General features: G+C 35.4%; 2 protein-coding genes across 4 annotated transcripts; one reads left to right on the top strand and one right to left on the bottom strand.

The window, feature by feature from the left end:
- Positions 1-1,188: 1,188 nt before the first annotated feature.
- LOC138324755 (uncharacterized) lies at positions 1,189-15,638 on the bottom strand. 2 transcript variants are annotated; one of them, XM_069269883.1, is made up of 4 exons: positions 15,620-15,638; positions 3,762-3,972; positions 3,326-3,396; positions 1,189-2,736 (listed from the first exon to the last, which is right to left on the bottom strand). In XM_069269883.1, the coding sequence occupies exons 2-4, from the start codon at positions 3,953-3,955 to the stop codon at positions 2,405-2,407; spliced, it is 597 nt and encodes a 198-aa protein (XP_069125984.1). In that variant the 5' UTR covers positions 3,956-3,972; positions 15,620-15,638; the 3' UTR covers positions 1,189-2,404. The 2 variants fall into 2 exon arrangements, with proteins under 2 accessions (XP_069125984.1, XP_069125982.1); XM_069269881.1 differs by lacking the exon at positions 15,620-15,638 and adding an exon at positions 5,241-5,334.
- On the top strand, positions 5,303-16,176 carry LOC138324754 (uncharacterized). Of its 2 annotated transcripts, none has more exons than XM_069269880.1 (10): positions 5,303-5,443; positions 6,124-6,267; positions 7,119-7,202; positions 7,606-7,685; positions 8,097-8,150; positions 8,679-8,771; positions 9,248-9,345; positions 9,636-9,726; positions 15,322-15,411; positions 15,626-16,176. In XM_069269880.1, the coding sequence occupies exons 1-10, from the start codon at positions 5,432-5,434 to the stop codon at positions 15,687-15,689; spliced, it is 810 nt and encodes a 269-aa protein (XP_069125981.1). In that variant the 5' UTR covers positions 5,303-5,431; the 3' UTR covers positions 15,690-16,176. The 2 variants fall into 2 exon arrangements, with proteins under 2 accessions (XP_069125981.1, XP_069125980.1); XM_069269879.1 differs by having other exon boundaries at positions 9,248-9,369.
- The last annotated feature ends 8,662 nt before the right edge of the window (positions 16,177-24,838 follow it).

The raw sequence follows: 24,838 nt of genomic DNA, 5'->3' as shown, positions 1-24,838 counted from the left end.
GAAGTACTGATTGCGCATGCATCAAAGGCGAAAGAAATTATTTCATATTATTTTTTGTGTTAATTTGACATATATATACACGATTCAACACCATTAATTGTTCAAATGATGAACATCATTTATGCTCTGTCGGCGGTGGAGCATCTTTGATGATTTACAGCCCACATACACTGCATGATTCTGCCTATATGTTTCATTTGTATTTAGGGAGAAGAAAGTCCAATTGGCTGTCAATGTTATTACTTAGTAACCAAAAGCTTTAGACTAGAGAACATTCCTCTCGCGACTGCATGACTTGTGATATCCTTGTGGTAAAACTCTAGAAGATCATTAGATTGGACTGAATAAAAGTTATACCAAGCTACTTTTCTGTTAACGGCATATACACTTTACTCGTTTTTATCAAGACTCCAATGGCTCCCTGAAAAAACTACATAGAAACGGACTTCAATAAATGACAACGCAACAACGAAAACGTAATTTTCAGACTCGTCAAAAATCTTGAAAACCACATTCAAAACCTACCTTTGTCATCCTTGATACTCCGGGGGTTCCGATAACAGCAGATCGTTAGTGATCAGAACCCCTGGAGTATTGAGGCTGACAAAGGTAGGCATCAACCGAGGCAGTAGTTTTGTGTAAAGAGAAATAACTCTCACGTTTGTTGAGCTATATTTGGAGCCAAAAGTCTCATCCTCTTTTTCTTTAGTTTTGCTGTATTGGTGCACTCATTTTTCTTTATCAGAAATTGCCAACTCAGAATTTTGTTCCAAAAGTATTTCACATGATATTTACACAATACATGTATTGTGTTCCTGGTATTAATTTGATTACTTTACGTTTTGTTGGAATATTATTAAGGCCAAAAAAATGTCTGTTCTGGTTTAGAGTTACACTGGCAAAAAAAAATAGGGTCGGTAGGTCGGTATTTTTTTTTTAGTGTCTTTCACTCTAAAATAATGGCCGGAACCAGAGTCCAAGATCGAAATCCTGACTTTCATTTTTTTTTCGTAGAAAAGTGGAAAAAAAATAGGGTTGGGGGTAAACAAATTAGGGTCGGTTGATTAACCCTAAACAGACATATATTAATTTTTTTTGGCCTAAAGTGTTCCATTTGCACAATAAGCGAATAATGGATCACAAAAAACGGGTTCCTTGTGTTTATGCTAAATTTTTTATTCTCTGTAAAAAAATATTTTTTACTTATTTGTAAGGCTATGCACTTTGTATTGATACTGGTGGATGATCCTTGTTAAATTGGGAAAAAAATATGTCTGTTTAGGGTTACATTGGCTAAAAAAATAGGGTCGGTAGGTCGGGATTTTTTGGTTTTTTTAGAGTCTTTCACACTAAAGTACTGGCCAGAACCGGAATCTGAGATCGAAATCTCGACTTTCAATTTTTTTCATAGGGTTGGGGGTAAAAAATTAGGGTCGGTCGGGTAACCGTAAACAGATTTTTTTTTTTTTGCCTAAGGATAAGAAAATCACTCATTGTTATACAAATTTTATTTCTATATTTTAAAGATTACTGTTTATTATAAATAATTAAATAGAATTTTACATATAATCAACATACATCATACATATTATCATTCGAGTCATTTTTTCCCCACTTGGGGAATTAATTCTAGTACCATACACCATTCACTACATTCACTTATTCTAATTTTCAGTCAAAATCAAATAAACATCAAATCCCCGACACTTTTGCCATGAAAAAATTAAATGGTGCTTTCCATACAGAAGCACAAAAAATGATTGGATACAAACTAGCTATGTTAAGGTGTTAGAGTTCTTGTTTGTAATATACTCTAGTTAAACTCTGATAATCAAGTAAATCATCAAGAAAATACTGTTTAAGGTCATCGTGGGGGCACTATCAATAGACACTTCTAAACAAATCTTGAAGTAAAATGTAATACATGTACTAATTCATCACAATAAATAAGCTTTGATTCATATTTTACTTGATGTATCTGTACAATGTACTATAATCAATTTATACAATGTTTTCCAGTCGTTATTTTCAATCGATGCATTGACTCAAAAACATTTTATTGCCATTAAAATGCAATAGAATTGAGCACCAGTTATATATAACTTATAAAACCTGATCCCATTAAAACATAAAACGTTTAAATTGCACAATCAAGATGGTCTACATATAAAAAATAACATTATTTCTCCCAAGTGGTTTTTTCATTCTCTCCTTTTCTGGTGGAATCATTTCTCCCAAGGTTTTTTCATTCTCTCCTTTTCTGGTGAACATCATTTCTCCCAAGGTTTTTTCATTCTCTCCTTTTCTGGTGAACATCATTTCTCCCAAGGTTTTTTCATTCTCTCCTTTTCTGGTGGAATCATTTCTCCCAAGGTTTTTTCATTCTCTCTTATTCTGGTGAACATTATTTCTCCCAAGGTTTTTTCATTCTCTCCTTTTCTGGTGGATTGGGATCTATATCTAAAGGTTTAATATTTAATTCTTCAATGCCTGGCAAAGTCAGTCCCTTTTCAATCATTTCTGCAATTTTACTAAATTCTAATGAAGAACCTTGGTCCCCAACTACATCTTCTCCTTTTTGGAGATCAGAATCTTGCTGTTTCGTTTTCTCATTGCTGAGTTCCACATCTGTATTTGATTCTTTTGTCTTATTTTTTATCTCAATTTGAACACTTTCCTCTGGCTTTGATTTAGATTCTACTGAACTTTTTTCTTGATCTGTCCTGGATACTTCACCTAAAACAAGAATTGGAAACTAAAACAGTCAAACCAGACCATAAAGACCACCGTCTTGAAAAATGGATTGCAATAAATTTGATGAAGCATTAGCATGCTTTATGTTGAATTTTTGCTATTGTCCAGTTGGCATTCATGCTCCCATAATTGCCAACTGAATGCAGTTCAATGCTTATATTTACATTCAATAACAAATTTATAATAAAAATTTGAGAGATTTTGCATCTATAATGAATTAAATATTCCTTATTGTCAAGGACGGAACTGCCAATTTTAACAGCCATCTTCCATGATCGCTAGAACCACGATTGTTACATAACCATGATGACATCAAAAAAAGTGGATGGCAGTTCATGCACAGAACAATGCTAACTGTGTTTGGTAATGTTACAGAGTAGGATTGCAGTGTAAATATATGTATAGCCCAATAGTCTTTACCTGTATATATACACACAGGTCACAATGAGTTAAAATTTGCCATTTGGGACCCTAAGAAAAAGGAATTTTATCATATACATGTACATGTAAACTGTTAACTGCAAAACTGGTGAGATTAGTTTGAGGTTTCATGCAAATGTTGAAACATTACCTTCAGGTAGAGAACCAGAATACGCCTTCAACCATTGTTCATAGCCTTCTGTTGTCACCTTTTCATACAATCTGTATAAAGAACCGTTTAATCTACATCAACATTCACCTGTATCATGTATCATGTATCATGTATCATTTATTACATCTACATTTTTTATTTATCTGTTCTTACATATCAGTGGTGAATTCAAGAAACCTTTTGTTGAGACTTTAAGATAATTATCACTAATTTTTTCCAACTATTTAAATATTCCATTTCCAACATTAGAATTTACAAACGTTTGTAATTTATGCCATTGGTAAATTACATAAAGAATTTAGGATCATTGCAGTATTGTTCTTTTTCAGAAAAGATTTCAAAAATATTCTGTCAAAATCTTGAAATTACTGATCAACTGGTACATTTCAGATCATATAGTAAATTGCTTTCATACTTTGAATAGAAAAAAAGTTTAGCCTTGAGAAACTCTGTCTCTCGTCTTTCCTCCGGAACTGCTGATACGATCCTACTCCAGCCTGCCTGGAACTTTACATTGCCTTCAAAATCAAACGAATGGAACTTTTCATAAACACTGTCATCTTCATTGGAGATGTTTTCTTGTTCTGTAGTCTGTGATGGTTGTAACATCTTTTAACCATGTCAGCCTACAAAATATACATTCAACAAACATTGTAAAAATGTATGTTTATAATACAAGACCACAGACACACTCCAAATATAATAAGGAAAAATAAACAAAGAAAAAAAAAGAAGTGAGACTCCTAATCGCTATTGGAATTTCTCAAATTCTGAATATGATAGAGATTACATAAATCAGACTATTTTTTGTACATGATTGGTCTGTGTGTAGGGGATGGGATTCACATCATGATCAATAGCATGCACTGTGTAAGGTAGCTGCAATATTGTAGCTCAAAAGACTTTTAGACAGAAAATGGTGTCGTCTTTAGAGCTACAATTGGTGCCTATTACTGCTAATGGAGCAAAGTAATGATTATGCAAACCATTATAAAACGTTTGTTTGCATTTTATCTTACTTGTTTGATATCGCTTACCTACTAGGGAATAAAACTGAACTACATAAAATATCAAATTCTCATCGAGGCATTATTTTTTATATAATATATATGAAGGCCTTTCTGAAGGGAATTTATATGGCAAGTCCACAAATTGTGAATTTGACGTCTTGTAAGCGGAACGGTAGATATCAAGAATGGTAGTTTTGTTTGTTGTGGACCAAAAAAATATGTTAATGCATGTATACGCATAAAATAATTGCAAACCCACAAAAAAGTATAGAAAACTGTGCCCGAGTGATTTTCGGAGGCAGTGCTCCACTACGACACATAGGGACCAATTCTTACGTATATTCGTTCTATGTGTAAGGGTATATCAAATAGAATCATGATTCTAATAGACATGTGTAGTGGATTAGGCTGAGTCGATCAGGTAGCTCAATCGGCACAGCAATAAGTCAAGCTAGTGCTCAGAGGTCAAGGTCTATATTGGTTTCATTGAATCCCCTAGCTGAATACCCTAGTCTAGGTGCTGTATACAATTTCTCTAGTAATCAGCTGTTACCCCAAATATTTAGACGATCAGATAATCATAACCGTTCAGACTAATATATATATGCACCAGTGTAGTTCATTACAGATACAATTAAATATTTGGATGACATTTTCCTTATTTTGATATCCATTGTACCCGAATTCAAGACACATGCTTCCTTTTTTCACGCATGTGAATCTGAATTCCTATGCAAATCAATTATTTCGAAACCTGGAAAACCAACGCCAATTTCACATTGCATAAAACTTCAAAGAATTCTCATTTTGTTGAATAAATGCAGTCGTGCATGTAAATGATTTGCATATCTTATAATCTAAAGTTGTTTTAAAAAAGAACTTACGCTTCAGTCAAAGTGAAAGTAAAAGAAAACCGGAAATGGGCAGAGGGCACTTCCGTTGTTTATGTAGCGTTCATCACGATCAGTCAAATGCTTTCAACTAATGTAAGATGATACGATCACACCGAACTTATGTTTGACAGAGACCAAATAAAAATCGTCTGTTTGCATTAAGTACAGGGGTCCTGCTCACAATGACATTTCAGGTAATTTAGTCCAAACGGTAACATTGAGGTGGAATAGTGTCGGTTTAACCACTAAACAAACGTCCCACTGCTGTTTTGGCATTTACAAGTCATTTTACCGACTGTAGATAATGTGAGGCCAAATGAGAGTGACAATCAGTTAGGTGCTTATGTAACATTTGAATATACCTAACTCGAAACACAGAGATATTTACAATATATGCTGAATAATGCAATAATTAGTTCACTAAGCCTGTCATATAATGCTTTTTATCAGAAGTAAAACTAAGATAACAAAATACAGTAGGAAAATAAACTTATTTATGTAACTTGTTAGGTTGGGAAAAGCTACTCCAACAATGTTAGAGGTATAGCACGACAAGACACTTTTGATCATTGCGTCATGACTAACCTCAATGTCGGTATTGCTGTCAGAAAATTCTCAATATCAACGTCTAATATTATTGGATTAGGGAAAAGCATGGAAATTGTATCATCCAGATATATAAAGACAATATTGTCTAATATGAATTTATGATCGAGGTTCTGAATTAAAGCTGAACAACTGCATAATACTACATAGCACAATTTTTATCTGCATGTTTTTTTTTATGTCTTGAATCCTGCATATCTCCTTCATACCTTTATGAACAGTGTATAATCTGTATATATTATACGAGTGTTTTATTCTAATTGTATAGGGAATTCCATGGACACTTTATGAAGATGAAAACACAAGGTTCTGGGTTCACTATGGCACAGTCATTTTAGGATTTGTATTGGCTATCATTACTGCAGTGGCTCAATGGAAGAATCCCGCTCCTTATGGCAAACACGAAAACAAAGTTTGTATACTTCAATAATTATATATAATGAAGGCAGAAAAACTATTGTCAGGAATCTCATCATTTCAAATTTTATCTAATTAAAGATTCAGAACCATCTGGTAAAATTAAGAAAAAATGTTGACCAGAATTCCCATCCATTTGTCTGGTTGATCTAGCCATGTCAAGTCAATAATGATTAATTAGATATATATAATAATGATTATGTTCATAGCAGAAAATTTCTACTATCAGCTAGTATTAAAACATTGATTGATTTTGTTTTGATCATTTCCCATTGCATTTGAAAGCCCCATCCAGACATTAGAAAAAATGAAAAAGTTCTTAAATAATGCATGGTAATAGATACATAAATATCCAATTGCAGGTCTGTTTTGCATTAATAAATTTTTGTTATAAATATATTAACTGGCTTGCTGGTTGGCACGGAAAGCCCCTTTGCATATTACAGAGTAGCTCCCTTGCGAGTAGGTATTGTTTGTTACTCATTATTCTGTGAGCGCAATCCGTCGTTTTCTTAGAAAAGTATGACGTTACGCTCGCAAACACATGACATCACAATTCATACCAACCCCCAAGGGCAGATAACTCTGTAATATGCAAATACGGAATGCAGGCAACCGAGCTATCTAAAGTGACCGTGTTTCTGTCTCCCCTTCAATGGTCATTATAGACAGGTTTGACTATATATATAATTCAAGCAAGGATGCCAAGGGATATACTGTCATCTTGTTATTGTGGAATGTCAATGGCTTTAATTAATAGAGTAATAATTACAAGCTACACTAAATACTGTAAACATTCTTTGCTCTGCCTTCTTTGACTTGTTCCATGCCTTACATTGCCTACAGGATGTTAATTGGGGTCCAATGATTCCACAGCGGTTAGGACACATTCTGTCCGACGCTACTCCAGGTGTTTTATTGTTCCTGCTGGTAGGTATTAAACTTCTTCATATTAGTTTTGATAGCAATTTCAATCTCTGGTTTTGAGAAAAACAACCTCTTTCCTCTTCATATTAACGATTGACCAACTTTGACTATGGGACTACATATTATGTTATGATAATATGAATTTCATTTATTACATTTGTGTTTAAACCGATCTTAATAATAAATTAAAGTTGTCATTTATTACATCTAACTACTTACCTTTTTATTTAATTATCATCAATATTAATATCTTACACCTATTTGTGTTTTAATTTCAATATTTTATGTTTGTATTTTAGTAAGATGTTGTTTCATCCTTGATTTCCAGGGGTTACAATCACTAACATCTGTCTAGAAACCATGGATGATGTTGTTTAGGTATACATAGTTGTTTCTCTTCTTACAGGTGTTCTTCTTGTATGGAGAATCCAGACACTACACCAATTATGTGTTTTTATCCTTGTTCCTATGCCACTATTTACAACGGTAAGTGTTTTCTCAAATTATATATAACCTGTCACAAAATTGATATATTTCAAGTGTTTAATCTATCTTTATTACGGGGTAAATTATACATGCAATGATCAATGTAGTTGTAACATTGATTGCAATTTTTCTCAATCTCAGATCCACATCATTCCATTCCCTTTCCCAGTTTTAAGAAGCATGTAGTAATGTGCCTAGCCATCGTATGTTTCTTCATTTACAAAAGTTGATTAGAAATTTGTAAATGAAAGATGTATCAAATTGCAGTGGCATCAAATCAGTGACCACCATTGTATGAAGACCACCTGTCTTGGGTCCTTAATGACCATTTTAACACAATTACACTGTTTATAAAGGCCACTTGATTTGACTGTACATTTGTATTTAAAAAAGATGTGATTTGTGTTTCAGTGGAATCATACATCCTTTGATAATGAATTACAGAAACAGTAAGGTGCCAATAGGGTAAGTTGAGTTTCTATACTAGGATATTGTCTAAGACCCACGGTTGATTGCCTACAAGTGTTGCATTGCATAGTGCAATCAGCTGTGAGTCTTCAACTGTAGCCCATGTATCCAGAGACCAATACCAGTCAATTCTTACTTTCCTGTTGCAAAATTTCCTTGAGAAAGTCAAAGTTTCCTTTAGGAAACATCAATATGAAAAAGCTAGCTATTTCTTCCCCAATGAGGTTCTCAGATGATGAAAGAAATAACTTGAACACTAGGTAATATTAATATCTGCAGTTGCTGATTTACTAGTACGGCATAGTGAAATGAAGGGAAATAACTCTTGAAAATCAATTGAAATTCAAAATGTGATAAAATAGAAGGTAAGTAACTCTTGATAATGAGAATGTGATAAAACATATTATTGCATGTTTTATCTTCAATATTGATACTGCACTGTAATAAAACTTGTCAATATGCAGTCATCTACTCTTTTGAGGGAAAAATACATGCCTGCTTAAATCCAAACTTGCTTTATTTCAGAATAACGCTGGGAGGATTTGTGCCCAATTGTATTTACCATTTCATCAATGCTGACTTTGTTGGGTCAGCTGTTTTTAACAATAACTATTTTTAGTAAGTAAACATAACTTATATATATATAGAAGACATAGGTTCAAGATTTGATTATATTGTTTTACAAAACTAATATCTTATATATCCATGCACCAGGCATTTCATTGAATTTATTAAGATGTACGGTATTTGAAAAGTTGATTTGATTTTAAGTAAAGCTTAAGAATTTTTTTTCATTTTAAAAAATTCTATAAACCAAATGATTTTTGCTGCAACTTAATTTTGCATTTTCATGCCCATGCGACAACATTTTCTCCCAGATTTACAGATAAATACAAATTTACTTTCACTTATTCTAATAGTCTGTGCAATATGCGAAAATAAATTAATTACAAAAATAAGGTGGTTACTATGGCAATAGCAACACAAAATATGTCGCTCAGTTAGAAGGGAGGTAACTCCAACAGAAATTGTCTTCGAATGATTAGATAATTAAACCCATTTAATTAGTTCCATTTCATCTGTTCTATTTATAGTGATCCTAGATTTATCATAGGAATACTGCTCTTTATATCTGGTTTCATCATCAATCGCTGGTCAGACTGGAAACTCAAATCGCTGCGTAGCACTAAAGGTGAAGATCAAAATCTCAAATATGGTAAACTTCATTTTACTCTCAGAAAAAAAATGGTTTACATTTTATTCTCAGAAAAAAATGGATGTGTTTTATTATCAACTTCTTATACTTTGTCTAATATTGCTTCTCTTGATCTCTTTTCATGCTTAAACATAATTCAGGTGAAATTATTTTGTGAGTTGAAAATTATGAAGAAAATGACAGAAAAAAGAATTATACAGTGTGAACTAGTAATATGTCTTTTTACTAATTTTTTTATCAGTTTTATATCCTTAATTTTTCCCCAGGATGTACAGGGTACTATATTCCATATGGTGGTCTGTTTGAACTTGTCAGCTGTCCAAATTACTTTGGAGAACTGGTAGAATGGCTTGGATGGTACGTATAAATAGTAGTACCATATTCAACAGAAAAATTCTGCTTGTTGCCTCTATTGCAAGATCTTAAAGGCAACTAAATTTAGGATATTTTATCTTCTTCATAACTTTCCTTCTTCTTCCTAACGTCTCCCTTGACATGACCTCACTTTTGGTCTTTAGTTGTGCACTCGCCCGTTTGAGGAGGCACTGGGTTCTGTCCCCTGGTCGAGACACACCATAGTCTATAAGAGTGGTAGTTCTGCTCCGGCATAGCATTCAACATAAAAGGAGTTGGTCAATTGCATGGTTGGCCCGTTTTCAGTATAATGTACTGGGTGGGGTGTGCTTATTTTGTATGTTTGGCAGCATGCTTCAGTGAGATAGCACTATAAAAAGAGCAAAAGTTTCCACCATTGCTAAAAGATAAAACACAAGCATACTGCAGCCTCCCAAAATATGTAGTGCAATCAACCGTGGGCCTCCAATGATGTGTAATAACATGATTGATTGTATGATTGTAATTGTTACAACAAAGCAAAAGATCTTCAGATCACCATTACAGTAGTTGTACAATGAATTGGACCATAGCTACATAGTCACTAGTCATACAATGAATTATGATATTTACAGGGCCATAGCTACATAGTCACTAGTCATACAATGAATTATGATATTTACAGGGCCATAGCTACATAGTCACTAGTCATACAATGAATTATGATATTTACAGGGCCATAGCTACCTAGTCACTAGTCATACAATGAATTATGATATTTACAGGCCATAGCTACCTAGTCACTAGTCATACAATGAATTATGATATTTACAGGGCCATAGCTACCTAGTCACTAGTCATACAATGAATTATGATATTTACAGGGCCATAGCTACCTAGTCACTATAGTCATACAATGAATTATGATATTTACAGGGCCATAGCTACCTAGTCACTATAGTCATACAATGAATTATGATATTTACAGGGCCATAGCTACCTAGTCACTATAGTCATACAATGAATTATGATATTTACAGGGCCATAGCTACCTAGTCACTAGTCATACAATGAATTATGATATTTACAGGGCCATAGCTACCTAGTCACTAGTCATACAATGAATTATGATATTTACAGGGCCAAAGCTACCTAGTCACTAGTCATACAATGAATTATGATATTTACAGGGCCATAGCTACAAAGTCACTAGTCATACAATGAATTATGATATTTACAGGGCCATAGCTACCTAGTCACTAGTCATACAATGAATTATGATATTTACAGGGCCATAGCTACCTAGTTACTATAGTCATACAATGAATTATGATATTTACAGGGCCATAGCTACCTAGTCACTAGTCATACAATGAATTATGATATTTACAGGGCCATATAGCTACCTAGTCACTAGTCATACAATGAATTATGATATTTACAGGGCCATAGCTACCTAGTCACTAGTCATACAATGAATTATGATATTTACAGGGCCATAGCTACCTAGTCACTATAGTCATACAATGAATTATGATATTTACAGGGCCATAGCTACCTACATGATCACTAGTCATACAATGAATTATGATATTTACAGGACCATAGCTACCTAGTCACTATAGTCATACAATGAATTATGATATTTACAGGGCCATAGCTACATAGTCACTAGTCATACAATGAATTATGATATTTACAGGGCCATAGCTACCTAGTCACTAGTCATACAATGAATTATGATATTTACAGGGCCATAGCTACCTAGTCACTAGTCATACAATGAATTATGATATTTACAGGGCCATAGCTACCTAGTCACTAGTCATACAATGAATTATGATATTTACAGGGCCATAGCTACCTAGTCACTAGTCATACAATGAATTATGATATTTACAGGGCCATAGCTACCTAGTCACTATAGTCATACAATGAATTATGATATTTACAGGGCCATAGCTACCTAGTCACTAGTCATACAATGAATTATGATATTTACAGGGCCATAGCTACCTAGTCACTAGTCATACAATGAATTATGATATTTACAGGGCCATAGCTACCTAGTCACTAGTCATACAATGAATTATGATATTTACAGGGCCATAGCTACATAGTCACTAGTCATACAATGAATTATGATATTTACAGGGCCATAGCTACATAGTCACTAGTCATACAATGAATTATGATATTTACAGGGCCATAGCTACATAGTCACTAGGCATACGATGAATTATGATATTTACAGGGCCATAGCTACCTAGTCACTAGTCATACAATGAATTATGATATTTACAGGGCCATAGCTACCTAGTCACTAGTCATACAATGAATTATGATATTTACAGGGCCATAGCTACCTAGTCACTAGTCATACAATGAATTATGATATTTACAGGGCATAGCTACTAGTCACTAGTCATACAATGAATTATGATATTTACAGGGCCATAGCTACATAGTCACTAGTCATACGATGATTTATGATATTTACAGGACTATAGCTACATAGTCACTAGTCATACAATGAATTATGATATTTACAGGGCCATAGCTACCTAGTCACTAGTCATACAATGAATTATGATATTTACAGGGCCATAGCTACCTAGTCACTAGTCATACAATGAATTATGATATTTACAGGGCCATAGCTACCTAGTCACTACTAGTCATACAATGAATTATGATATTTACAGGGCCATAGCTACCTAGTCACTAGTCATACAATGAATTATGATATTTACAGGGCCATAGCTACCTAGTCACTAGTCATACAATGAATTATGATATTTACAGGGCCATAGCTACCTAGTCACTAGTCATACAATGAATTATGATATTTACAGGACTATAGCTACCTAGTCACTATAGTCATACGATGAATTATGATATTTACAGGACTATAGCTACCTAGTCACTAGTCATACAATGAATTATGATATTTACAGGACTATAGCTACCTAGTCACTAGTCATACAATGAATTATGATATTTACAGGACCATAGCTACCTAGTCACTAGTCATACAATGAATTATGATATTTACAGGGCCATAGCTACCTGCATGTCACTAGTCATACATCATGTAATTATGATATTTACAGGGCCATAGCTACCTAGTCACTAGTCATACAATGAATTATGATATTTACAGGGCCATAGCTACCTAGTCACTAGTCATACAATGAATTATGATATTTACAGGGCCATAGCTACCTAGTCACTAGTCATACAATGAATTATGATATTTACAGGGCCATAGCTACCTAGTCACTAGTCATACAATGAATTATGATATTTACAGGGCCATAGCTACCTAGTCACTAGTCACTAGTCATACAATGAATTATGATATTTACAGGGCCATAGCTACCTAGTCACTAGTCATACAATGAATTATGATATTTACAGGGCCATAGCTACCTGCATGTCACTAGTCATACATTGAATTATGATATTTACAGGGCCATAGCTACCTGCATGGTCACTAGTCATACAATGAATTATGATATTTACAGGGCCATAGCTACATAGTCACTAGGCATACGATGAATTATGATATTTACAGGGCCATAGCTACCTGCATGATCACTAGTCATACAATGAATTATGATATTTACAGGGCCATAGCTACATAGTCACTAGTCATACAATGAATTATGATATTTACAGGGCCATAGCTACATAGTCACTAGTCATACAATGAATTATGATATTTACAGGGCCATAGCTACCTGCATGGTCACTAGTCATACAATGAATTATGATATTTACAGGGCCATAGCTACCTGCATGGTCACTAGTCATACAATGAATTATGATATTTACAGGGCCATAGCTACCTGCATGGTCACTAGTCATACAATGAATTATGATATTTACAGGGCCATAGCTACCTGCATGGTCACTAGTCATACAATGAATTATGATATTTACAGGGCCATAGCTACCTACATGATCACTAGTCATACGATGAATTATGATATTTACAGGACTATAGCTACATAGTCACTAGGCATACGATGAATTATGATATTTACAGGGCCATAGCTACCTAGTCACTAGTCATACAATGAATTATGATATTTACAGGGCCATAGCTACCTAGTCACTATAGTCATACAATGAATTATGATATTTACAGGGCCATAGCTACCTAGTCACTAGTCATACAATGAATTATGATATTTACAGGGCCATAGCTACCTAGTCACTAGTCATACAATGAATTATGATATTTACAGGGCCATAGCTACCTAGTCACTAGGTCATACAATGAATTATGATATTTACAGGGCCATAGCTACCTAGTCACTATAGTCATACAATGAATTATGATATTTACAGGGCCATAGCTACCTAGTCACTAGTCATACAATGAATTATGATATTTACAGGGCCATAGCTACCTAGTCACTAGTCATACAATGAATTATGATATTTACAGGGCCATAGCTACCTATGTCACTAGTCATACAATGAATTGATGATATTTACAGGGCCATAGCTACCTGCATGTCACTAGTCATACAATGAATTATGATATTTACAGGGCCATAGCTACCTACATAGTCACTAGTCAAATACAATGAATTATGATATTTACAGGGCCATAGCTACATATGTCACTAGTCATACGATGAATTATGATATTTACAGGGCCATAGCTACCTAGTCATGATCACGATGAATTATGTCAGGGCCATAGCTACCATAGACTATTATGATTATGATATTTACAGGGCCATAGCTACCTGCATAGTCACTAGTCATACAATGAATTATGATATTTACAGGGCCATAGCTACTAGTCATAGGCATACGATGAATTATGCTTTACAGGGCAGCTACATAGTCACTAGGCATGAACGATGAATTATGATATTTACAGGGCCATAGCTACCTAGTGTCACTAGTCATACAATGAATTATGATATTTACAGGGCCATAGCTACCTTCATAGATCACTAGTCATACAATGAATTATGATATTTACAGGGCCATAGCTACCTGCATGGTCACTAGTCATACAATGAATTATGATATTTACAGGGCCATAGCTACCTAGTCACTAGTCATACAATGAATTATGATATTTACAGGGCCATAGCTACCTAGTCACTAGTCATACGATGAATTATGATATTTACAGGGCCATAGCTACCTGCATGGTCACTAGTCATACAATGAATTATGATATTTACAGGGCCATAGCTACCTGCATGATCACTAGTCATACGATGAATTATGATATTTAACAGGGCCATAGCTACCTAGTCACTATAGTCATACGATGAATTATGATATTTACAGGGCCATAGCTACCTGCAGGTCACTAGTCATACAATAGAATTATGATATTTACAGGGCCATAGCTACCTAGTCACTATAGTCATACAATGAATTATGATATTTACAGGGCCATAGCTACCTAGTCACTAGTCATACAATGAATTATGATATTTACAGGGCCATAGCTACATACGATGAATTATGATATTTACAGGGCCATAGCTACCTGCATGATCACTAGTCATACGATGAATTATGATATTTACAGGGCCATAGCTACATAGTCACTAGTCATACAATGAATTATGATATTTACAGGACTATAGCTACCTGGTCACTAGCTGGACTTGTGTGGGGTTTGTTCTCTGCTGCGACATTTGTCCCCCGCTCACAGCATAACCACAAATGGTAGGTATAGTGATGTTCAGACTTGCTAGGCTTAAAAAAAGTTTAGAATACAGAGGCAAACAGTGAAGAAGTACTTTTGAAAACTTGCTTTCCTCCTTTGAATATTTTCTTACCATGGGATCAACACATTTGTCCATTGTACATGTACAACGGATGTAAATATACCTGTAACTTTCCAGCGATCTTTATTTAATTCATGTTTACTTACTTTCAGGTACAAACAACAATTTGAGTTGTATCCAAGGAACAGAAAGGCTTTGATTCCATACATTTTCTGATCACATCATTGGAATTATTGAGAACATTATTCTGGAAAATAGAAACATGTTTTTGAACGAAAAACAGTCTAAAAATGAACAATACATATATTACATTCAACATTTATTTTGAGAATTGCTCTAGTGTAAGACTGCAAATGTTTGTTTTTCAGTTTCATGGATGAATGAATGGGTTTAATTGTTGAATAAGTGATTGTTATATACCATGCGGTAGTCATACAATTTTTTTTTTTTGCATTTATATGATAACTTATTCAGTTATTGTTGTTCATTGTGATATATTCTATAACTTTATGAAGTTTGCGACTTAATTCTACAGTTTTACAAATGTTCCAGATTTACTGATTTCATCATGATAACACATGCATGTACATGAGTTGTAGATTTGGTTGCTTATTCCGAATTTGCACATTACAGAGTTATCTGCTCTTGCGGGTAGGTATTGATTGTGACGTCATGTGTTTTAGGAGCGTAACGTCATACGTTTGGGAGAAAAACGACGTGAATTGGCTGCTCACGGTCCAAAAAGTTTCAATTTTTTCACAATTAAAACCTAATATCCCAAATCGACTGAAACTGATTAGGTGCTTAACCACCGGGACCTGTATGTAGGTCATCTGACCCGCGAAGGGACAGGATTACCTATTGTCCATCATGCACGTCCGTGCGTCGTGCGCCGTGCGCCGTCCGCCGTCCGCCGTCCGCCGTGCGCCGAGCGTCAAACTTTTTATACAAACTGACTTCTCCTCAAGAACCAGCAGTGCCCAGGTACTCATATTTGGCGTGTAGGTTGCTGGGATGGAGTGGCTACCAAGTATGTTCAACATGAATGACCTGAAACCTTCATTCAGGTCACAGTGGTCAAAAAGCTAAAATTTTTAAACAACTTCTTCTCAAGAACCCAGAAGCGCCCAGGTTACTGATATTTTGCCCCCTGTAGGATGCAGGGATGAAGGGCAACCAAGATTGTCCGAATAAATGACCTTGACCTTCATCAAGGTCACTAGGGTCAAATAGGCTAAAAACCTTTAAACAACTCTTGTGAATAACTAAGAGGCCTAGAGACCTGATATAAGGCCTGTGGCATGCTGGGGATGAAGGTCTACCAAGTTTTGTTCAAATAAATGACCTTGACCTTCATTCAAGGTCACAAGGGTCAAATAGGCTAAAATCTATTAAACTAACTTACTTCCTCAAGAAAACCAGAAGGCCCAGGGTACTGATATTGGGCCTGTGACATGCTTGGATGAATGCTACCAAGTTGTTTCAAAATAAATGACCTTCGACCATCATATCACGTCACGATGGTCCAAATAGGCTAAAATCCAATTAAAAAGCAACTTCTTGTTGAATAACAAGAGGCCTAGAGACCTTATATTAGGCCAGTGGCATGATGGGATGAAGGGCTACCAAGTTTGTTCAAATATATGACCTTGACCTTCAATTCAAGTGTCACAAGGGTCAAATAGGCTAAAATCTTAAACAACTTCTTCTCAAGAACCAAGAAGGCCCAGGGTACTCCTGTGAACATGCTTGGAAGAAGGCTACCAAGTTATGTTCAAATGAATGACCTAGACCTTCAATCAAGATCACAGGGGTCAAAAAGGCCAAAAACTTTTAAACAACTTCTTCTCAAGAACCATAAGGCCTCAGGGTACTGATATTTGCCCCTGTAGGTGATGCGGGGATGAAGGCTACCAAGTTTGTTCAAATAAATGACCTTGACCATTAAAATCTATAAACCACTTCATCTCCAATGAAAACCAGAAGGCCCAGGGTACTGATATTAGCCCTTACCAAGTATTTGTTCAGAGAGATAAAATGAACCTTTGAACCTTGCTAAAATCCTTTAAATAACTATCTAGTTAATAACTAAGAGGCCTAGATACCTGATAATATCCTGTGTGCCATGCTGGAATGAAAGGGCTACCAAGTTTGTTCAAAATAAATGACCTTGACCTTCATTCAAGGTTCATCTGAGGGTCAAATAGAGCTTAAATCTTAAACAACTTCCTTGTGAATAACTAAGAAGGAGGCCCTATAGACCTGATATAGGGCCTGTGGCATGCTTGGAATGAAGGGCTAACCATGATGTGTTCAAATAAATTACATTGACCTTCATTCAATGTCGACGAGGGTCAAATAGTCTAAAATACTTTATAAACAACTTCTTCTCATTAACCAAGAGGCAATAGGGAACTGATATTTGGCCTGCTGTATATTGCTGGGATGAAGGGCTCCCAAGTTGTTCAAATAAATGACCTAGACCTACATTCAAGGACACGAGGTCAAAAAAAGGCTAAAAATCTTTAACCAACATCTTCTCAGAACCAGAAGGCCCAGGGTAACTGATATTTGCCCTGTAGGAATGCTGGGATGAAGGCTACCAAGTATGTTCAAATAAATGAACCTTTGACCTTCATTCAAGGTCACGAGGGTCAATATAGGTGCTAAAATCTTTAAACTACTTCTTCTCATGAACCAATAAAGCCCAGGGTACTGATATTGGGACTATGGTTAACATGCTTGATGAAGGGCAACCAAGTTTTGTATCGAATAAATGACCTGACCTTCATTCCAAGGTCACAGGGGTCAAAATAGGCTTAAAATCACTTAAAATAACTTCTTGTGAATAACTAAGAGGCCTATAACCTGATATTAGGCCTGTGGGAATGAAGAGATACCAAGTTTGTTTCAAAATAAATGACATTGACCTTCATTCCAAGGACACTAGGGTCAAATAGGCTAAAATCTTTAAACAAACTTCTTGTGTAATAACTAAGAGGACTAGAGACCTGATTAAAGTCCTGTGGCATGCTGGAATGAATTTGCAATACCAAGTTTGTTCAAATAAAATGACATAGACCTTCAATTTTCAATGATCACGAGGGTCCAATAGGCTAAAATGCTATAAACCACTTCTTCTCAAGAACCCAGAAGGTGTCCCAGTTTACTGATATTTTGCCCTGTAAGTATGCTGTGGATTGAAGGGCTACCAAGTCTTGTTCAAATAAATGACCTTGACCTTCATTCAAGGTCACGAGGTGGTCAAAAAGAGGCTAAAATCTTTAAACAACTTCTTCTCAAGAACCAGGAAGGCCCGAGGGAAAACTGATATTTGCCCTGTAGGATGCTGGGATGAGGGCTACCAAGTTTGTTCAAATCATAAATGGACCTGACCTTCATTCAAGGTTCACGAAGGGTCAAAATAGGCTAAAAGCTTAAAACGACTTCTTCTCAATAACCAGAAGGCCCAGGTACTGATATTGGACTGTGACATGCTTGGATTGAAGGGGCAAACCAGTTTGTTTCGAAAAAATGACCTTGACCTTCAGTACAAGGTCACAGGGGTCCAAAAAAGGCTAAAATTCCTTTAAATAACTTCTAGTGAATAACTAATGATGGCCTAATAGACCTGATAATAGGCCTGTGGAGATTGAAGGGCTACCAATGTTTTGTTCAAATAAATACATTGACCTCATTCAATGTCACGAGGGTCAAATAGTCTAAAATCTTTAAACAACTTCTTTTGAATAACTAAGGAGGAGCATAGAGACCTGGATATTAGGCCGTGGCATGCTGGGAAAGAAGGGCTACCAAGTTTGTTCAAATAAATTACATTGTCCCTTCATTCAATGGTCACGAGGGATCAAATAGGCTAAAATCTTTAAACAACTTCTTCTCAAGAACCAGAAGGCCCAGGGTACTGATTGTTTGCCCTGTAGGATGCTGGGATGAAGGGCATACCAAGATGTTTCAAAAAAATGACCCTTTGACCATCATTCAAGGTCACCGGGAAAGGAGAGAAAGGTCGAGGGTCAAAAAGGCTAAAATCTTTAAACATCTTCTTTCTCAAGAACCAGAAGGCCCAGGGTACTGATAATGTGCCCTGTAGGATCCTGGATGAAGGGGCTACCAAGTTTGTTTCGAAATTAAATGACCTTGACCTTCATTCAAGGTCACGAGGGTCTAAATAGGCGTAAAAGTCTTTAAAACGACTTTCTTGCTCAAGAACCGAGAAGGCCTCATGGTACTGATATTGGGACAGTGACATGCTTGGATTGAAGGGCAACCAAGTTTTTTCGAATAAATGACCTTTACCAACATTCGCAGTTCACAAGGGGTCAAATATGCTAAAATCCTTTAAATAACATCTATTTGAATAACTAAGAAGGCCTATAGAACCTGATATTTAGTTCCTGTTGGGATGAAGGGCTACCAAAGTTTTGTTCAAATAAATGACATTGACCTTCATGTCAAGGTCACGAGGTCAAATATGCTAAAATCTTTAAACAACTTCTTGAGAAATAACTAAAGATGCATATGATACCTGAAATTAGGGCCTGTGGCAAGCTGTAAGTGAAAGGCTACCAAGTTGTTTCAAGATAAATTACATTGACATCTTTCAAGTCACGAGGGTCAAATAGGCTAAAATCTTAAAACAACATCTTCTCAAGAACAAGAAGCGCCCAGGGTACTGATTTTGCCCTGTAGATGCCTGGGATTAAGGGCACCACCAAGTTTGTTTCAAATAAATGACATTGGACCCTTCATCAAGGTCACGAGGGTCAAATAGTCTAAAAAACTTTAAACAACTTCTTCATCAAGAACAACGGCCCAGGGTACTGATTATTTGCCCTGATAGGATGCTGGAGATGAAGGCTAACCAAGTTTGTTCAAAAAAAATGACCTTGACCTTCATTCAAGGTCACACTGTCAAAACAGGCTAAAATCCTTTAAATAACTTCTAGTGAATAACTAAGAGGCCTAGAGACCCTGATATTAGGCCTGTTGGCATGCCTGGAATGAGTGTTACTACGACAAGTTTGTATCAAAAAATGACATTGACCTTCATTCAAGGTCCACTCCAAGGGTCAAATATGCTACAATCTATTAAACAACAAGTTCTATGTGCATCAACTAAGTGAATTACTTAGCAGGCCTAGAGACCTGATATTAGTCCTGTGCCTGCTGGAAATGAAAGGGCTAACCAAGTTTTGTTAAAATAAATTACATTGACCTTCATTAAAGTGTCACGAGGGTCAAATAGGCTAAATCTTTAAACACACTTCTTCTCAAGAACCAGAAGGCCCAGGGTACTGATATTTGCCCTGTAGGAATGCTGGATAAGGGCTAACCAAGTTTGTTCCAAAAAAATACCTTAGACCATCATTCAAGGTCCACGAGGGTCAAAAAGGCTAAAATCTTTAAACAACTTCTTCCTCAAGAACCAAAGGCCCAGGGTACTGATATTTGCCCTGTATGAATGCTGGATGAAGGGCAACCAAGTTTGTTCAAATAAATGACCTTGGACACTTCATTCAAGGTCCACCGAAGGGTCAAATAGGCTAAAAGTCTTAAAACGACTTCTTCTCAAGAACCAGAAGGCCCCAGGGTACTGATATTGGGACTGTGACATGCATGGATGAAAGGCAAACCAATGTTTGTTCGGAATAAATGACCTTTGACCTTCGATTCAAGTCACAGGGGTCAAATAGGCTAAAATCCATTGTAATAAATTCTTTGTGAATAACTAAGAGGTGTGCCTATAGACCGAGATATTAGGCCTGTGGGATGAAGGCTACCAAGTTTGTTCAAATAAATGACAATGACCTTCATCAAGTCACGAGGGACAAATGATGCTTAAAATCTTTAAACAACTTCCTTGTGAATAACTAAGAGGCAAAGAGACCTGATTATTAGGCCTGTGGCAAGCTGGAATGACTAGGGCTACAAGTTTTTCAAAAATAAATTACATTGACCTTCATCAGGTCACTAGGTCAAATAGGCCTAAAATCTTTAACAACTTCTTCTCAAGACCCAGAAGGCCCAGGTATCTCTTTAAATGCCTGTTTTTATAATTTATTGATTAAAATTGAACATGAACTGCTAGTCACAGTTTATTTGCCTCTTAATTGACTGTTGCTTATTTGTACTGTATTTTACCAAATACTGCATACTGTTAAAAAAATGGAGAGAAAAAATAGCTGTAAATGAAAAGTGTTTATACAATGCATATACATATGACAGAAAATAGCTACATATGTAGTATGTATGTGTCATACATAATATTATGCAAATAAATAAGGTATATACATGTATATTCCAGCTTTTATTTTACATGAATCATATATGTTGTATATACATATGTTTATAGATAAATAAACCAAGTAGATAAGAAACAATCTGTCTCCTCTTTGTATTGTATACTTTATAAACAATTTTCTCATGTATTTTGACGTCTTATACATTACACATGCACTGTACTCTCAATTAGTCTTAAATTACTGAAGTGATTTCTGACCTAATATGAGTATACCCACCTACACATTCCTTATATCCCGTGGACTGGCTAGTTGGCCTCAATAAGTCTTACTGAAGTGCATGATTTCTGACCTGATATGAGTCTACCCACCTACACATTCCTTATATCCCTGGACTGGCTAGTTGGTCCTCAATAAGTCTTACTGGAGTGATTTCTGACCTGATATGAGTCTACCCACCTACACATTCCTTATATCCTATGGACTGGCTAGTTGGCCTCAATAAGTCTTACTGAAGTGATTTCTGACCTGATATGAGTATACCCACCTACACATTCCTTATATCCTATGGACTGGCTAGTTGGCCTCAATAAGTCTTACTGAAGTGATTTCTGACCTGATATGAGTATACCCACCTACACATTCCTTATATCCTGTGGACTGGCTAGTTGGCCTCAATAAGTCTTACTGAAGTGATTTCTGACCTGATATGAGTATACCCACCTACACATTCCTTATATCCCTGGACTGGCTAGTTGGCCTCAATAAGTCTTATGAGTGATTTCTGACTGATATGAGTCTACCCACCTACACTACACATTCCTTATATCCTATGGACTGGCTAGTTGGCCTCAATAAGTCTTACTGGAGTGATTTCTGACCTGAAATGAGTATACCCACCTACACATTCCTTATATCCTATGGACTGGCTAGTTGGCCTCAATAAGTCTTACTGGAGTGATTTCTGACGTGATATGAGTATTCTCACCTACACATTCCTTATATCCCGGGACTTGCTAGTTGGCCTCAATAAGTCTTACTGAAGTGATTTCTGACCTGATATGAGTATACCCACCTATATACATCTCCAGTTGAAAACGTAGATGGGATCTACAACTCCTACATGTATCAAGTCCCATTATGTTTAAAGGGACAATTCAGTGAGACTAATTCTGCTACATAACCACAAAGCAAAATATGGCAAATGGTGACAAAAGATATATTGACAAATTTCACGACATTTTTAAGTACCGGTATTTTGATTGATATTGTTGAAATTCCAAATTGTTGATTAATATTTACGCTTAATCATGTACAACATATTCGCGCTACCCATACCCGAGCCAAAGTCGCGCACGTTAAACAAATGCAATACATAACCACCGAGGAGTTGATGAAATTATTTTTCGATAAGAACATGCATTTAATAAGGTAAGCACAATACTGTAAGGGCGATTTGAGTAGTTCTAGACAAAAAAATCTTACAGGAATTAAAATTTCCGATATCAGAATTGAAATTTCCGATATCGGAATTGATATTTCTGATTTTCCGATATCAGGAATTCTAATTCCGATATCGAACATTCTTATTCCGTTATCGGAAATTCTATTTTTGATACCAGGAATTAGAAAACCATTTTCCATATCATAAAATCTAATTCTGATATGGGAAATTCTATTTCCGATATCAGGAATTCTATTTCCGATATGGGGTATTCTATTTCCGATATCGGAAAAACTTAGTAATTCCTGATAACAGAAATTGAATTTCAGATATCAGAAATTCAATTCTCGATATCAAAAATTCTCTCTCTCGTTATTTGCAGGGTAGAATAACTTTTCTGATATTGAAGTTGTTTTCTAATTTCCGATATGAGAAATAGAATTTCCGATATCAGAATTAGTATCCGATATCAGAATCAGAATTTCCTATATCAGAAATTAAAAGTGATTTCCGATATCGGAAATAGAATTTCTATTGCCGATATCGGAAATTGAATTTCCGATATCGGTAATTCGAATTCCCCATATCGGAATTAGAAATAATCGGAATATGAAGTAACTTTGCTTGCCATACTTTTCTGGCATATCACATTGGAAAAACCAGCTAATCTAATTTCTATTAGTAATGATAAGTTTCCGAGGTATGTGCAAATTTTGATGTACTCTTAGACTGAATTGTCCTTTTAAACTACAAACAATTTTCTTTGCATTTAATAATAACAAAAGAAATTGTAGTTGTGTAAGCAAAACAGAACTCGGAATAACTTCTTTGACAATTTGATAGGGTAACTAACAATTTATAGGATCAAAGATTGCGGCGGTAGATACCAAAGGAAGATCTGCCGTTGCCCAAGGTCGTCAAGTGCACAAACACAAACAAACTCAAATACTTCGATCACTGTTAGATGCACACCTAAAGGATAATATTCGATTTGTACATTATTCACTTTTTGACGATGACATTACGATGTTTTTGTTTTGTTTTAGACTTTTGCTAAAAAATCTAACAATTTGTCGTATCATTGTTCATTTATTCTCTATGTATATATATATACAGTACAATGGGTCAGTGTCAGGTACTAAAGCTATATATGACCAGAAACATGTATGTATATATGTTTCTGATATGACACGTGTGTCATAAACATAATTGGTTTTGTAACACTAGTTGTGAAAGACATTATTTATTATGCCTACAAAAATGTATTTGTCCCGCGGCGACGAGGAATTGCATGGATTTTATATAAAGAGAGATTTTTATTGAGATAATTCTATTATAATAATATTTCTGCTGTTTATTTTCAATTTATTATATTGTACTATACATAGTATTTTAAAGAGTTTCGCGGTATTTTTGCAGTTAAAACAAAAAGTAGCAATGATACTGTTGAACATAATTGTTTTTCGGTAAAATAGTTAATGTAAAATTGAATCTGATAGGTTGTTTGTCATTTATTTAACATTTTCTTTTCTGTATAGAGTGTTATATATTATTATTCTGATTGAAAAGCATTTGATACTATTTTAATACATGTATATCAAAAACAGTCGGTCATGACCGAGCCGCGCGACCGATCGCTCTTCGGAGTATAGTTGAGAGTT

This window comes from Argopecten irradians, chromosome 6 (genome assembly GCF_041381155.1).
Source record: "Argopecten irradians isolate NY chromosome 6, Ai_NY, whole genome shotgun sequence".
Taxonomy (NCBI): Eukaryota; Metazoa; Mollusca; class Bivalvia; order Pectinida; family Pectinidae; genus Argopecten; species Argopecten irradians.
Note: the sequence above shows the minus strand (reverse complement) of the source record. Positions and strands in the feature narration are given on the sequence as shown.

Bases quoted from the DNA above. Each gene is read 5' to 3' on its own strand.
- LOC138324755 (XM_069269883.1), bottom strand. From the start codon at position 3,955: ATGTTACAACCATCACAGACTACAGAACAAGAAAACATCTCCAATGAA. The intron at 3,397-3,761 runs GTATGAAAGCAA...TTCTTTATACAG, and splicing joins AAACTTTTTTTCTATTCAAA to ATTGTATGAAAAGGTGACAA. The intron at 2,737-3,325 runs GTAATGTTTCAA...TTCTTGTTTTAG, and splicing joins TTCTGGTTCTCTACCTGAAG to GTGAAGTATCCAGGACAGAT.
- LOC138324754 (XM_069269879.1), top strand. The intron at 6,268-7,118 runs GTTTGTATACTT...CATTGCCTACAG, and splicing joins ATGGCAAACACGAAAACAAA to GATGTTAATTGGGGTCCAAT. The intron at 8,772-9,247 runs GTAAGTAAACAT...TTCTATTTATAG, and splicing joins TTTAACAATAACTATTTTTA to TGATCCTAGATTTATCATAG.